General features: G+C 48.1%; 1 protein-coding gene across 6 annotated transcripts in view; it reads left to right on the forward strand.

Moving 5' to 3' along the window:
- mtmr4 (myotubularin related protein 4) overlaps positions 1 to 16226 on the forward strand; it is a 125724-nt gene that overhangs the window by 91819 nt on the left and 17679 nt on the right. For all 6 annotated transcript variants that reach the window (XM_045717405.2, XM_082974775.1, XM_045717406.2 and 3 more), the window contains 4 exons: positions 9147 to 9275; positions 13149 to 13260; positions 13899 to 14094; positions 14401 to 14586. In XM_045717405.2, the coding sequence (XP_045573361.1) occupies positions 9147 to 9275; positions 13149 to 13260; positions 13899 to 14094; positions 14401 to 14586 (623 nt within the window). The remainder of the gene's footprint in view (positions 1 to 9146; positions 9276 to 13148; positions 13261 to 13898; positions 14095 to 14400; positions 14587 to 16226) is intronic.

Here is a 16226-nt window from a genome sequence, read left to right on the forward strand (position 1 = left end):
GGTTAGTGGAGGTAATTGAGGTAACATGTACATGTAGGAAGGGGTACAGGTTAGTGGAGGTAATTGAGGTAACATGTACATGTAGGAAGGGGTACAGGTTAGTGGAGGTAATTGAGGTAACATGTACATGTAGGAAGGGGTACAGGTTAGTGGAGGTAATTGAGGTAACATGTACATGTAGGAAGGGGTATAGGTTAGTGGAGGTAATTGAGGTAACATGTACATGTAGGTATAGGTTAGTGGAGGTAATTGAGGTAACATGTACATGTAGGAAGGGGTATAGGTTAGTGGAGGTAATTGAGGTAACATGTACATGTAGGAAGGGGTATAGGTTAGTGGAGGTAATTGAGGTAACATGTACATGTAGGTACAGGTTAGTGGAGGTAATTGAGGTAATATGTACATGTAGGTACAGGTTAGTGGAGGTAATTGAGGTAATATGTACATGTAGGAAGGGGTACAGGTTAGTGGAGGTAATTGAGGTAACATGTACATGTAGGAAGGGGTATAGGTTAGTGGAGGTAATTGAGGTAACATGTACATGTAGGTACAGGTTAGTGGAGGTAATTGAGGTAACATGTACATGTAGGAAGGGGTACAGGTTAGTGGAGGTAATTGAGGTAACATGTACATGTAGGAAGGGGTACAGGTTAGTGGAGGTAATTGAGGTAACATGTACATGTAGGAAGGGGTACAGGTTAGTGGAGGTAATTGAGGTAACATGTACATGTAGGAAGGGGTACAGGTTAGTGGAGGTAATTGAGGTAACATGTACATGTAGGTATAGGTTAGTGGAGGTAATTGAGGTAACATGTACATGTAGGAAGGGGTATAGGTTAGTGGAGGTAATTGAGGTAACATGTACATGTAGGAAGGGGTATAGGTTAGTGGAGGTAATTGAGGTAACATGTACATGTAGGAAGGGGTATAGGTTAGTGGAGGTAATTGAGGTAACATGTACATGTAGGAAGGGGTACAGGTTAGTGGAGGTAATTGAGGTAACATGTACATGTAGGTATAGGTTAGTGGAGGTAATTGAGGTAACATGTACATGTAGGAAGGGGTAAAAGCATCCTCACCTGCGTGAATTGTTTGTTTGTTGTTATATCGTTCTATTTTCTTTTGTCTAAATCAAAGTGTGTCACAAGTTTTAAGTGTTTTCTTCGTGGTGTGTGACCACCTTAATCCTAATCTCTGTAATATGCAGAAAACTTTCCAATCACTACTGGAGATTGTATGGATTCAGTGAGTTAATCAGCCGCCGTCGCCTACTCCCCTGAGTTGGTCCGTCGCCTACTCCCCTGAGTTGGTCCGTCGCCTACTCCCCCGAGTTGGTCCGTCGCCTACTCCCCCGAGTTGGTCCGTCGCCTACTCCCCCGAGTTGGTCCGTCGCCTACTCCCCCGAGTTGGTCCGTCGCCTACTCCCCCGAGTTGGTCCGTCGCCTACTCCCCCGAGTTGGTCCGTCGCCTACTCCCCCGAGTTGGTCCGTCGCCTACTCCCCCGAGTTGGTCCGTCGCCTACTCCCCCGAGTTGGTCCGTCGCCTACTCCCCCGAGTTGGTCCGTCGCCTACTCCCCCGAGTTGGTCCGTCGCCTACTCCCCCGAGTTGGTCCGTCGCCTACTCCCCCGAGTTGGTCCGTCGCCTACTCCCCCGAGTTGGTCCGTCGCCTACTCCCCCGAGTTGGTCCGTCGCCTACTCCCCCGAGTTTCTGCTCTCTTTCCCAGATGATACAGCTCACACACTCCAAAAACAGCATTGCCTTGCCTGATGGTTGTTCTACAAAGTCCAAAAAGGGGAACTAAGTAGAAGCGAGGCTCTAGAGGCGGTATCAGGAACAGATTACTGAGGAGGAGGAGGAGGAGGAGGAGGGGAGACGTCACCCGCTCCCGGTGATCCCCCTGTCAAATGGGACGTCGTTAAAATAACAAACTGGGAGGAGATAGCGGTTACAGCTGAAGAGGACTTTAGGAGAAGTACTTTTAATCTGCTTTACAGAAACGTGGCTCAAGCAGGACAATATTGATGTGAACATTTTGATGGATACACTGTCATTTAGAGCAGATGGAGACAAAACAACGTCACATAAATCAATAGGCGGGGGGGCCATGTATCTTTGTAGATAGGACTTGGGCCATGCAGTGTAATGTGATTGAAATGTGCATCAGAGACTATGAGATTCTCCTTGTATCATTCAGGCCATTCTATCTACCATGTGAGTTTGGAAAATGACCGTTATTCTGGCCTATGTGCCTGGACTTAACAATAAGGAAGCTGCTGACAGGATTACAGACTGTTTCAATGCTGCATTTTCACAATCAACTGACCGGACAGTGTTTGTGCTTGGGGATTTTAATAGGCACTCCCTGTCCGCGCACCTCCCCACTGCAACATTACGTCACCTGTCCAACTCGTGTCCTGGATCAGTGTTATGTCAATGTAGAGGACGGATAGATGGCGATGTGCAGAGCATCCGTCTGGAAATCAAACCATCTCCTACCGAGATGCAGGTGATGCGTGAAAAACCCTGTAGAGAAATCTATTCCGGTATGGAAAGAGGACAGTAGGGAAGGAGCTGAAGGATTGCTTTGATGTCACAGACTGCGAGGTGTACTTTTGACTCGTGCAGGAATCCCCACGAGTTGATAGACAGCATTACGTCATACATCCAGTTCTGTGAGGATACTGTCATTAACACACACAACAACTGTCAAGAATATTTCCCAACAAACAAGCCTTGGGTGTCTTAAGGATTTGAAAATGTGTCTCAATGAAAATACGTTTTTTTCATTCCTCAACGGAGATACTAATGCTCTAAAGGAGAAAGGAAATTAATTCAGGTCAAAAAATATGGAAAGCAAAAAAAATGATTTCAAGGATAAAGTGGAGCAGAGGATATGTACAGGCAATCCAAGAGAAGCATGGGACGGGTCTTAATGTAATGGTGGGAAGAGAAAGGAGAGATCAATAACATGGCAGACTGTTCATCCTTTGTAAACGACCTAAACTGTTGTTTTTTTTATGGAAGATTTGACACCGTTTGATTTTTAAAGACGAATGTAAACAAAAATATGTGAGATTATCCCCAAATCCTCTCCTGTCCTGATAAGAGAACGAGGTGGCCTCATGCTTGTTAAATATTAAGCCACACAAAGCACCGGGCCCAGACTACGGGGCAAAGTACTGAAGGTCTGTGCCGACCAGCTCAAGGGAGTCTTCACACGACTGTTTCAACTCCTACTGAGCACCTGTACAGTGCCAAAATCCTGGAAGGTGACGACCATTGTACCGGTGCCAAATCACCAAAAGCAGATCTACTGGACCCATTAGTTTGTCTTGAAGGCTGTTTCAATTCAACCCTGACCTGACCTACCCTGACCCTACCCTACCCCCTCCCTACCCTAACCCTGACCTACCCTGACCCTACCCTACCCTAACCTGACCTACCCTAACCCTAACCTGACCTACCCTAACCCTACCCTAACCCCGACATACCCTGACATACCCTGACATACCCTACCCTGACCTACCCCTACACTACCCTGACCTACCCCTACACTACCCTGACCTACCCTACCCCTACCCTGACCTACCCTACCCTACCCTGACATACTCTGACATAACCCTAACCTGACCTACCCTGACCTACCCTACCCTGACCTATCCTACCCTGACCCTACCCTACCCTGACATACCCTGACTTACCCTACCCTAACCTGACCTACCCTGACCTAACCCTAACCTGACCTACCCTGACATACCCAAAATCCTGGAAGGTGACGACCATTGTACCGGTGCCAAATCACCAAAAGCAGATCTACTGGACCCATTAGTTTGTCTTGAAGGCTGTTTCAATTCAACCCTGACCTGACCTACCCTGACCCTACCCTACCCTAGGGTTTTTTGAATTTGAAATTTGATACCCTAACATGACCTACCCTGACATAACCCTAACCTGACCTACCCTACCCTACCCTGACCCACCCTACCCTGACCCTACCCTGACATACCCTGACCTAACCCTACACTATCCCTACCCTAACCCTACCCTACCCTGACCTACCCTAACCCTACCCTACCCTTACCTACTCTACACTACCCCTAACTTGACCTACCCTACCCTACCCTGACCTAACCCTAACCTGACCTACCCTAACCCTACCCTACCCTGACCTACCCTGACCCTACCCTACCCTACCCTGACCTACCCTGACCTACCCTAACCCTACCCTACCCTAACCCTACCCTGACCTAACCCTACACTACCCCTACCCTATCCCTGACCTACCCTAACCTAACCCTAACCTGACCTACCCTACCCTTACCCTAACCCTACTCTACTCCTACCCTAACCCGACCCTACCCTGACCTACCCTGACCTAACCCTAACCTGACCTACCCTAGCCCTACCCTACCCTGACCTACCCTGACATAACCCTACACTACCCCTACCCTATCCCTACCCTGACCTAACCCTACACTACCCCTACCCTACCCTGACATACCCTAACCCTACCCTACCCTGACCTACCCTGACCTAACCCTACCCTGACCTACCCTAACCCTACCCTACCCTGACCTAACCCTACACTCCCCCTACCCTAACCCTACCCTGACCTAACCTAACCCTACCCTACCCTGACCTAACCCTACACTACCCCTACCCTAACCCTACCCTGACCTAACCTAACCCTACCCTACCCTGACCTAACCCTACACTACCCCTACCCTAACCCTACCCTGACCTAACTTAACCCTACCCTACCCTGACCTAACCCTACACTACCCCTACCCTAACCCTACCCTAACCCTACCCTACCCTGACCTATCCCTACCCTAACCCTACCCTACCCTGACCTTGGTGAACATGGTGGCTAGTCACCTTCAACATGCTAAATTTATCATCACAGAGGACTGAGGATGCTACCCTGACCTTGGGGAACATGGTGTGAGGACAGTCAGTTGTTACAGTCCAGTGAGGGTTATAGAGCCTGTGTGAGGACAGTCAGCCGTTACAGTCCAGTGAGGGTCATAGAGCCTGTGTGAGGACAGTCAGTCGTTAGTCCAGTGAGGGTTATAGAGCCTGTGTGAGGACAGTGAGGGTTATAGAGCCTGTGTGAGGACAGTCAGCCGTTACAGTCCAGTGAGGGTCATAGAGCCTGTGTGAGGACAGTCAGTCGTTACAGTCCAGTGAGGGTTATAGAGCCTGTGTGAGGACAGTCAGCCGTTACAGTCCAGTGAGGGTTATAGAGCCTGTGTGAGGACAGTGAGGGTTATAGAGCCTGTGTGAGGACAGTCAGTCGTTACAGTCCAGTGAGGGTTATAGAGCCTGTGTGAGGACAGTCAGCCGTTACAGTCCAGTGAGGGTCATAGAGCCTGTGTGAGGACAGTCAGTCGTTACAGTCCAGTGAGGGTTATAGAGCCTGTGTGAGGACAGTGAGGGTTATAGAGCCTGTGTGAGGACAGTCAGTCATTACAGTCCAGTGAGGGTTATAGAGCCTGTGTGAGGACAGTCAGTCGTTAGTCCAGTGAGGGTTATAGAGCCTGTGTGAGGACAGTGAGGGTTATAGAGCCTGTGTGAGGACAGTCAGCCGTTACAGTCCAGTGAGGGTTATAGAGCCTGTGTGAGGACAGTCAGTCGTTAGTCCAGTGAGGATTATAGAGCCTGTGTGAGGACAGTCAGCCGTTACAGTCCAGTGAGGGTTATAGAGCCTGTGTGAGGACAGTCAGTCATTACAGTCCAGTGAGGGTTATAGAGCCAGTGAGGGTTATAGAGCCTGTGTGAGGACAGTCAGCCGTTAGTCCAGTGAGGGTTATAGAGCCTGTGTGAGGACAGTCAGTCATTACAGTCCAGTGAGGGTTATAGAGCCTGTGTGAGGACAGTCAGTCGTTACAGTCCAGTGAGGGTCATATGGTCTGTGTGAGGACAGTCAGTCGTTACAGTCCAGTGAGGGTTATAGAGCCTGTGTGAGGACAGTCAGTCGTTAGTCCAGTGAGGGTTATAGAGCCTGTGTGAGGACAGTGAGGGTTATAGAGCCTGTGTGAGGACAGTCAGCCGTTACAGTCCAGTGAGGGTTATAGAGCCTGTGTGAGGACAGTCAGTCGTTAGTCCAATGAGGGTTATAGAGCCTGTGTGAGGACAGTCAGCCGTTACAGTCCAGTGAGGGTTATAGAGCCTGTGTGAGGACAGTCAGTCATTACAGTCCAGTGAGGGTTATAGAGCCTGTGTGAGGACAGTCAGTCGTTACAGTCCAGTGAGGGTCATAGAGCCTGTGTGAGGACAGTCAGTCGTTACAGTCCAGTGAGGGTCATAGAGCCTGTGTGAGGACAGTCAGCCATTACAGTCCAGTGAGGGTTATAGAGCCTGTGTGAGGACAGTCAGCCGTTACAGTCCAGTGAGGGTTATAGAGCCTGTGTGAGGACAGTCAGCCGTTACAGTCCAGTGAGGGTCATAGAGCCTGTGTGAGGACAGTCAATCGTTAGTCCAGTGAGGGTTATAGAGCCTGTGTGAGGACAGTCAGTCGTTACAGTCCAGTGAGGGTTATAGAGCCTGTGTGAGGACAGTCAGTCGTTAGTCCAGTGAGGGTCATAGAGCCTGTGTGAGGACAGTCAGTCGTTACAGTCCAGTGAGGGTTATAGAGCCTGTGTGAGGACAGTTAGCTGTTAGTCCAGTGAGGGTTATAGAGCCTGTGTGAGGACAGTCAGCCGTTAGTCCAGTGAGGGTTATAGAGCCTGTGTGAGGACAGTCAGCCATTACAGTCCAGTGAGGGTTATAGAGCCTGTGTGAGGACAGTCAGCCATTACAGTCCAGTGAGGGTTATAGAGCCTGTGTGAGGACAGTCAGCCATTACAGTCCAGTGAGGGTTATAGAGCCTGTGTGAGGACAGTCAGTCATTACAGTCCAGTGAGGGTTATAGAGCCAGTGAGGGTTATAGAGCCTGTGTGAGGACAGTCAGCCGTTAGTCCAGTGAGGGTTATAGAGCCTGTGTGAGGACAGTCAGTCATTACAGTCCAGTGAGGGTTATAGAGCCAGTGAGGGTTATAGAGCCTGTGTGAGGACAGTCAGTCGTTACAGTCCAGTGAGGGTTATAGAGCCTGTGTGAGGACAGTCAGCCATTACAGTCCAGTGAGGGTTATAGAGCCTGTGTGAGGACAGTCAGTCGTTAGTCCAGTGAGGGTTATAGAGCCTGTGTGAGGACAGTCAGTCATTACAGTCCAGTGAGGGTTATAGAGCCTGTGTGAGGACAGTCAGTAGAATAAAATATGAGGGTCAATGCAGGTAGTCGGGGTAACCATGTTAATTAACTATTCAGCAGTCTGATTTTATTTAACCTTTTTTTTAACTTGGCAAGTCAATTAAGAACAATATTCATATTTACAATGACGGTCAAACCCGGACGACGGTGGGCCAATTGTGCGCCGCACTATGGGACTCCCAATCACGTCTGGATGTGATACAGTGTGGATTCGAACCAGGGACTGTAGTGACACCTCTTGCACTGAGATGCAGTGCCTGAGACCGCTGATCCAGTCGGGAGCTTATGGCTTGGTGGTAGAAGCTGTTCAGGGTCCGGTTGGTTCCAGATTTGGTGCATCAGTACTGCTTGCCATGCGGTAGGAGAGAGAACAGTATGACACAAGCATCTTAAGGTTAAGTTCATCGCTACAACCATAGGATCGCAGAGGCAGGCAGGCAGACAGACAGAGGCAGGCAGGCAGACAGAGGCAGGCAGGCAGACAGAGGCAGGCAGGCAGACAGAGGCAGGCAGGCAGACAGAGGCAGGCAGGCAGGCAGACAGAGGCAGGCAGGCAGACAGACAGAGGCAGGCAGGCAGACAGACAGAGGCAGGCAGGCAGACAGAGGCAGGCAGGCAGACAGAGGCAGGCAGGCAGAGGCAGGCAGAGGCAGGCAGACAGGCAGAGGCAGGCAGACAGGCAGAGGCAGGCAGACAGGCAGAGGCAGGCAGACAGGCAGAGGCAGGCAGACAGGCAGAGGCAGGCAGACAGGCAGAGGCAGGCAGGCAGAGGCAGGCAGGCAGAGGCAGGCAGGCAGAGGCAGGCAGGCAGAGGCAGGCAGGCAGAGGCAGGCAGGCAGGCAGAGGCAGGCAGGCATGCAGGCAGAGGCAGGCATGCAGGCAGAGGCAGGCATGCAGGCAGACAGGCAGAGGCAGGCAGACAGGCAGAGGCAGGCAGACAGGCAGAGGCAGGCAGAGGCAGGCAGCCAGACAGGCAGAGGCAGGCAGCCAGACAGGCAGAGGCAGGCAGGCAGAGGCAGGCAGGCAGAGGCAGGCAGGCAGAGGCAGGCAGGCAGAGGCAGGCAGGCAGAGGCAGGCAGGCAGAGGCAGGCAGGCAGAGGCAGGCAGAGGCAGGCATGCAGGCAGAGGCAGGCATGCAGGCAGGCAGACAGAGGCAGGCAGACAGACAGAGGCAGGCAGACAGGCAGAGGCAGGCAGACAGGCAGAGGCAGGCAGACAGGCAGAGGCAGGCAGACAGGCAGAGGCAGCCAGACAGGCAGAGGCAGCCAGACAGGCAGAGGCAGCCAGACAGGCAGAGGCAGCCAGACAGGCAGAGGCAGGCAGAGGCAGGCATGCAGGCAGAGGCAGGCATGCAGGCAGAGGCAGGCATGCAGGCAGAGGCAGGCATGCAGGCAGAGGCAGGCAGACAGACAGAGGCAGGCAGACAGACAGAGGCAGGCAGACAGACAGACAGAGGCAGGCAGACAGACAGACAGAGGCAGGCAGACAGACAGACAGAGGCAGGCAGACAGAAGAGGCAGGCAGGCAGATCAGCATGATGAGGCTCTTCCCCGCCTACCGATCACCGTCCCCTAGCGATGTTTGTTGCCCGTCGCCGTGGTAGCTGTTACTAAGCAGTGCTGCAGTGGTCATCATCAGAAGGAGATATTGATTTTCTCCAGGGGACGAGCTGAGCCAGCACTATCGATCATTACGCCCCTGTCCTTAACCCTCCTCTCTCTTCCTCTCTCCCTCGCTCCCTCTCTCCCAACTCGCCATCTCTCATTCTCTCTACCTGTCGTCTATCTGCGCCATCCATCTCTTTTTCTCTCCGTCCCTCATTCTGTGTCTACCTGTCTACCCCTACACCCCACCACTAAATCTAAATCCTCCTCTCTCTCTCCCTCCCTCAGACTCCTCTCTGACAGGATGCCCAGGCCCTGATGCCAACACTGCGCCACAAAAGCTTCTTATCCTCGATGCTCGTTCCTACACCGCTGCAGTGGCCAACCGTGCCAAGGGAGGTGGCTGTGAGTGTGAAGGTCAGTACACACATAATACTGTGGGTGGCTGTTGCCTCCTAACCTGGATGTTTTGTCAGGCACCATACTTCCATATGTCTCCTCTTGGTGCCTCCTAGTGGAACAGCCAGAGAGAGGTGTTACATCACCCCCTCCATGCTGTGGTTGTGTTCCTCTAAGAGCTACTGTTATGAAGCAAGTCACTCGTCTCGTTGACCTTCAAACTCCGTCAGTCTGACAGACTCGTGTGTTCTGAGCTGGGAGACAACTCATCAATCAGGTTATCTAGGGGCGGGCCGGTAACCTAACGGTTCAGAGCGTTGGACCAGTAACCAAAATGTCGCTGGATTTAAATCCCCATGCCGACTAGGTGAAGAAATCTGTCGCTGTGCCCCTGAGCTCTTAACCATAATTGCTTTTGTAAGTTTCCCTGGATAAGAGCATCTGCTAAATGGCTAATATGTACATGTACATGTTGACAGTCTCTAAGCAGCAGAGATGTACATGTTGATAGTCTCTAAGCAGTAGAGATGTACATGTTGACAGTCTCTAAGCAGTAGAGATGTACATGTTGATAGTCTCTAAGCAGTAGAGATGTACATGTTGATAGTCTCTAAGCAGTAGAGATGTACATGTTGATAGTCTCTAAGCAGTAGAGATGTACATGTTGATAGTCTCTAAGCAGTAGAGATGTACATGTTGACAGTCTCTAAGCAGTAGAGATGTACATGTTGATAGTCTCTAAGCAGTAGAGATGTACATGTTGATAGTCTCTAAGCAGTAGAGATGTACATGTTGACAGTCTCTAAGCAGTAGAGATGTACATGTTGATAGTCTCTAAGCAGTAGAGATGTACATGTTGACAGTCTCTAAGCAGTAGAGATGTACATGTTGACAGTCTCTAAGCAGTAGAGATGTACATGTTGACAGTCTCTAAGCAGTAGAGATGTACATGTTGATAGTCTCTAAGCAGCAGAGATGTACATGTTGACAGTCCCTGAGCAGTAGAGATGTACATGTTGACAGTCTCTGAGCAGTAGAGATGTACATGTTGACAGTCTCTAAGCAGCAGAGATGTACATGTTGACAGTCTCTAAGCAGTAGAGATGTACATGTTGATAGTCTCTAAGCAGTAGAGATGTACATGTTGACAGTCTCTAAGCAGTAGAGATGTACATGTTGACAGTCTCTAAGCAGTAGAGATGTACATGTTGATAGTCTCTAAGCAGTAGAGATGTACATGTTGATAGTCTCTAAGCAGTAGAGATGTACATGTTGACAGTCTCTAAGCAGTAGAGATGTACATGTTGACAGTCTCTAAGCAGTAGAGATGTACATGTTGACAGTCTCTAAGCAGTAGAGATGTACATGTTGATAGTCTCTAAGCAGTAGAGATGTACATGTTGATAGTCTCTAAGCAGTAGAGATGTACATGTTGATAGTCTCTAAGCAGTAGAGATGTACATGTTGATAGTCTCTAAGCAGTAGAGATGTACATGTTGATAGTCTCTAAGCAGTAGAGATGTACATGTTGACAGTCTCTAAGCAGTAGAGATGTACATGTTGACAGTCTCTAAGCAGTAGAGATGTACATGTTGACAGTCTCTAAGCAGTAGAGATGTACATGTTGACAGTCTCTAAGCAGTAGAGATGTACATGTTGACAGTCTCTAAGCAGTAGAGATGTACATGTTGATAGTCTCTAAGCAGTAGAGATGTACATGTTGATAGTCTCTAAGCAGTAGAGATGTACATGTTGACAGTCCCTGAGCAGTAGAGATGTACATGTTGACAGTCTCTAAGCAGTAGAGATGTACATGTTGACAGTCTCTAAGCAGTAGAGATGTACATGTTGATAGTCTCTAAGCAGCAGAGATGTACATGTTGACAGTCTCTAAGCAGTAGAGATGTACATGTTGATAGTCTCTAAGCAGCAGAGATGTACATGTTGATAGTCTCTAAGCAGCAGAGATGTACATGTTGACAGTCTCTAAGCAGTAGAGATGTACATGTTGACAGTCTCTAAGCAGTAGAGATGTACATGTTGACAGTCTCTAAGCAGTAGAGATGTACATGTTGACAGTCTCTAAGCAGTAGAGATGTACATGTTGACAGTCTCTAAGCAGCAGAGATGTACATGTTGACAGTCCCTGAGCAGTAGAGATGTACATGTTGACAGTCTCTAAGCAGCAGAGATGTACATGTTGACAGTCCCTGAGCAGTAGAGATGTACATGTTGACAGTCCCTGAGCAGTAGAGATGTACATGTTGACAGTCTCTAAGCAGTAGAGATGTACATGTTGACAGTCTCTAAGCAGTAGAGATGTACATGTTGACAGTCCCTGAGCAGTAGAGATGTACATGTTGACAGTCCCTGAGCAGTACTTTGCTGAAGAACCTTTGGAAGTGATTACAACCTTGAGTCTTCTTGAGTAGGACGCTACAAGCTTGGCACACCTGTATTTGGGGAGTTTCTCCCATTCTTCTCTGCAGATCCTCTCAACTCTGTCAGGTTGGATGGGGAGCATCACTGCACAGCTATTTTCAGGTCTCTTCAGAGATGTTCGATCGGGTTCAAGTCTGGGCTCTGGCTGGGCCACTCAAGGACACTCCTGTGTTGTCTTGGCTGTGTGCTTAGTGTCGTTGTCCTGTTGGAAGGTGAACCTTCGCCCCGCAGTCTGAGGTCCTGGACCTGCTCCAGAGTGCTTTCATCAAGGATCTCTAAACTTTGCTCCATTCATCTTTCCATCGATCCTGACTAGTCTTCCAGAAGGATAACCATCTCCACAGAGGAACTCTGGAGCTCTGTCAGAGTGACCATCGGGTTCTTGGTCACCTCCCTGACCAAGGCCCTTCTCCCCCAAATGCTCAGTTTGGCCGGGCGGCCAGCTCTAGGAAGAGTCTTGGTGGTTCTAAACTTCTTCCATTTAAGAATGGTGAGATGGAGATCACTGTGTTCTTGGGGATCTTCAATGCAGCAGAAATGTTTTGGTACCCTTCCCCAGATCTGTGCCTCGACACATTTCTGTCTCGGAGCTCTACGGACAATTCCTCCGACCTCACAGCTTGGTTTTTGCTCTGACATGCACTGTCAACTGTGGGACCTTATAAAGACAGGTTTGTGCCTTTCCAAATCATGTCCAATCAATTGAATTTACCACAGGTGGACTCCAGTCAAGTTATAGAAACATCTCAAGGATGATCAATGGAAGCAGGATGCACCTGAGCTCAATTTCTAGTCTCATAGCAAAGGGTCTGAATAATTATGTAAATAAGGTATCGTTTTAAAAAAATAAAAATTATCAATGTGCTCCCCAAGAAATGTTTTGACTGTTGTTGCTTTGTTATTATGGGGTGTTGTGTGTTTGTATTTCATCCATTTTGGGATAAGGCTGTAACGTGACAAAATGTGGATAAAGGGAAGGAATGCCCTTTCCGAATGCACTGTATGATTCAGAGTCGTACCCTAACTGTAGTATAATGATGTATGTTTCAGAGTACTACCCTAACTGTAGTATAATGATGTATGTTTCAGAGTACTACCCTAACTGTAGTATAATGATGTATGTTTCAGAGTACTACCCTAACTGTAGTATAATGATGTATGTTTCAGAGTACTACCCTAACTGTAGTATGTTCCAGAGTACTACCCTAACTGTAGTATAATGATGTATGTTTCAGAGTACTACCCTAACTGTAGTATGTTCCAGAGTACTACCCTAACTGTAGTATAATGATGTATGTTTCAGAGTACTACCCTAACTGTAGTATGTTCCAGAGTACTACCCTAACTGTAGTATAATGATGTATGTTTCAGAGTACTACCCTAACTGTAGTATAATGATGTATGTTTCAGAGTACTACCCTAACTGTAGTATAATGCTGTATGTTCCAGAGTACTACCCTAACTGTGAGGTGATGTTCATGGGCATGGCCAACATCCACTCCATTAGGAACAGCTTCCAGTCCCTCCGAGCCGTCTGCAGCCAGATCCCTGACCCTGGCAAGTAAGTGGATCCCTCTGACATTTCTCTGGTCCAGGCCTCAGTAAGTTTACACCACAGAGAGAGAGAGACCGCTGGGCAGGCTAGCTGTTTGTCCAAAGTGTATTTGTGGTGTTCATGTATTTTTTTTTTTGCATGTCAGACCTGGGTTCAAATACAATTTGAAATAATTTGCAAATACTTAAGCTGTGCTTTATTGAACTTGCCAGTCACACACTAGACGACAAGCAATAGAAAAAGTCCCAAGGGTACAACACCCCGCTCACCTGCGACTCCAGGCAGACTAAAGCAAACGTTTAAAGTACTTGGGGAAAAATTCAAATGGTATTTGAACCCACGTCTTGTGTATGTCTCGTTGCATGTGGACAGTGCATGCCCCAATTCCCCAACCTGTAATCAGTGAGGGTTATTCTAGTGGTAGAGTTCCTGGTATTCTGAAAGAGGTGCTGTAGTGACCCCTTTTAAAATGACACATCTAGGTTAGAGGGTCTACTCCCTCTCCCCGATGTCAGGGTTGTCCCCGGTTACCCAACCCGGCTGTGTTTATGATTTACCTTCAGAAGCCTCGGGGGGGGAAATACATTCTAGAACCTCCTAGACCTGTTCTCATTGGTCGCCCCTCCGGGTTTGTGCGTTCACAGTTGGCTATCTGCTCTGGAGAGCACCCGTTGGCTGCAGCACCTGTCCGTCATGCTGAAGGCGGCCACTCTGGTGTGTTCTGCGGTGGAAAGGGAGGGACGTCCTGTCCTGGTGCATTGTTCAGACGGTTGGGACCGTACCCCCCAGATTGTGGCTCTGGCCAAGATCCTGCTGGACCCGTTCTATAGGACACTAGAGGTACACACAAAACACTGGCCCCGAGGATACTGTTGATGTAATGATGAAAACGATGTGCTTCACTGTAACACGGATGCAGCTGTTATCAGTTTTCCTGTTCTGTGATGAGTATATTGACGGTTTAACCAGTTGTTTCACACATCCCATTTGAATTTACCAACAACAACAACAACCACACCTTTTATACAGAGGTTTTATTTACACATTCGTGTCACAATGGAGCACTACAATAAAGAAAACTGAATGGCGGGGGAGAGAGAGAGAGAGAGAGAGAGAGAGAGAGAACTGGATCCGTCTCTTCCACAGGGTTTCCAGGTGCTGGTGGAGACGGAGTGGTTGGACTATGGTCATAAGTTTGGTGACCGCTGCGGTCACCAGGAGAATGCTGCCGACGTCAGTGAGCAGTGTCCTGTCTTCCTCCAGTGGCTGGACTGTGTTCATCAGCTGTTCAAACAGTTCCCATGCCTCTTCGAGTTCAACGAAGCCTTCCTGGTACGTACACTACTACACCTTCGCTTACCATCTCTCTCTCTTTATCTCCTTCTTGGTCAATCTCTCTTTTCTTCACACATTCACTCTCTCTCTCTCTCGTTCTCTTTATCTCCTTCTTGGTCAATCTCTCTTTTCTTCACACATTCACTCTCTCTCTCTCGTTCTCTTTATCTCCTTCTTTGTCAATCTCTTTTTTCTTCACACATTCACACTCTCTCTCTCGTTCTCTTTATCTCCTTCTTGGTCAATCTCTCTTTTCTTCACACATTCACTCTCTCTCTCTCGTTCTCTTTATCTCCTTCTTTGTCAATCTCTCTTCACACATTCACTCTCTCTCGTTCTCTTTGCTCTTGCCTAATATCTCTTTCTCTCCTACACACACTGTCTCTTTGGAGAGTAAGTCACAATTTACTAGTCTTCTGTTGGCATATAAGACCTTTCTTAAAGATCATTTAAGGTTTCTACATGAAATACATGTCAAACTGTAACCTTTGATCAGTGTTTTGCGTGTTGTATGTAAGGATTTTGAGAATTGTAAAGACCTATCTGTATGTTACTGTGTTCTGTGTAGTAGGTTAGGAGTGTACTGTTACTGTATGTGTTCTGTGTAGTAGGTTAGGAGAGTACTGTTACTGTATGTGTTCTGTGTAGTAGGTTAGGAGTGTACTGTTACTGTATGTGTTCTGTGTAGTAGGTTAGGAGTGTACTGTTACTGTATGTGTTCTGTGTAGTAGGTTAGGAGAGTACTGTTACTGTATGTGTTCTGTGTAGTAGGTTAGGAGTGTACTGTTACTGTGTTCTGTGTAGTAGGTTAGGAGTGTACTGTTACTGTATGTGTTCTGTGTAGTAGGTTAGGAGTGTACTGTTACTGTGTTCTGTGTAGTAGGTTAGGAGTGTACTGTTACTGTGTTCTGTGTAGTAGGTTAGGAGTGTACTGTTACTGTATGTGTTCTGTGTAGTAGGTTAGGAGTGTACTGTTACTGTGTTCTGTGTAGTAGGTTAGGAGTGTACTGTTACTGTGTTCTGTGTAGTAGGTTAGGAGTGTACTGTTACTGTGTTCTGTGTAGTAGGTTAGGAGTGTACTGTTACTGTGTTCTGTGTAGTAGGTTAGGAGTGTACTGTTACTGTGTTCTGTGTAGTAGGTTAGGAGTGTACTGTTACTGTGTTCTGTGTAGTAGGTTAGGAGTGTACTGTTACTGTATGTGTTCTGTGTAGTAGGTTAGGAGTGTACTGTTACGTGTGTTCTGTGTAGTAGGTTAGGAGTGTACTGTTACTGTATGTGTTCTGTGTAGTAGGTTAGGAGTGTACTGTTACTGTATGTGTTCTGTGTAGTAGGTTAGGAGTGTACTGTGTTCTGTATGTGTTCTGTGTAGTAGGTTAGGAGTGTACTGTATGTATTCTGTGTAGTAGGTTAGGAGTGTACTGTATGTGTTCTGTGTAGTAGGTTAGGAGTGTACTGTATGTGTTCTGTGTAGTACGTTAGGAGTGTACTGTTACTGTGTTCTGTGTAGTACGTTAGGAGTGTACTGTTACTGTGTTCTGTGTAGTAGGTTAGGAGAGTACTGTTACTGTATGTGTTCTGTGTAGTAGGTTAGGAGAGTACTGTTACTGTATGTGTTCTGTGTAGTAGGTTAGGAGTG

This window comes from Salmo salar, chromosome 04, assembly GCF_965601325.2.
Source record: "Salmo salar chromosome 04, fSalSal1, whole genome shotgun sequence".
Taxonomy (NCBI): Eukaryota; Metazoa; Chordata; class Actinopteri; order Salmoniformes; family Salmonidae; genus Salmo; species Salmo salar.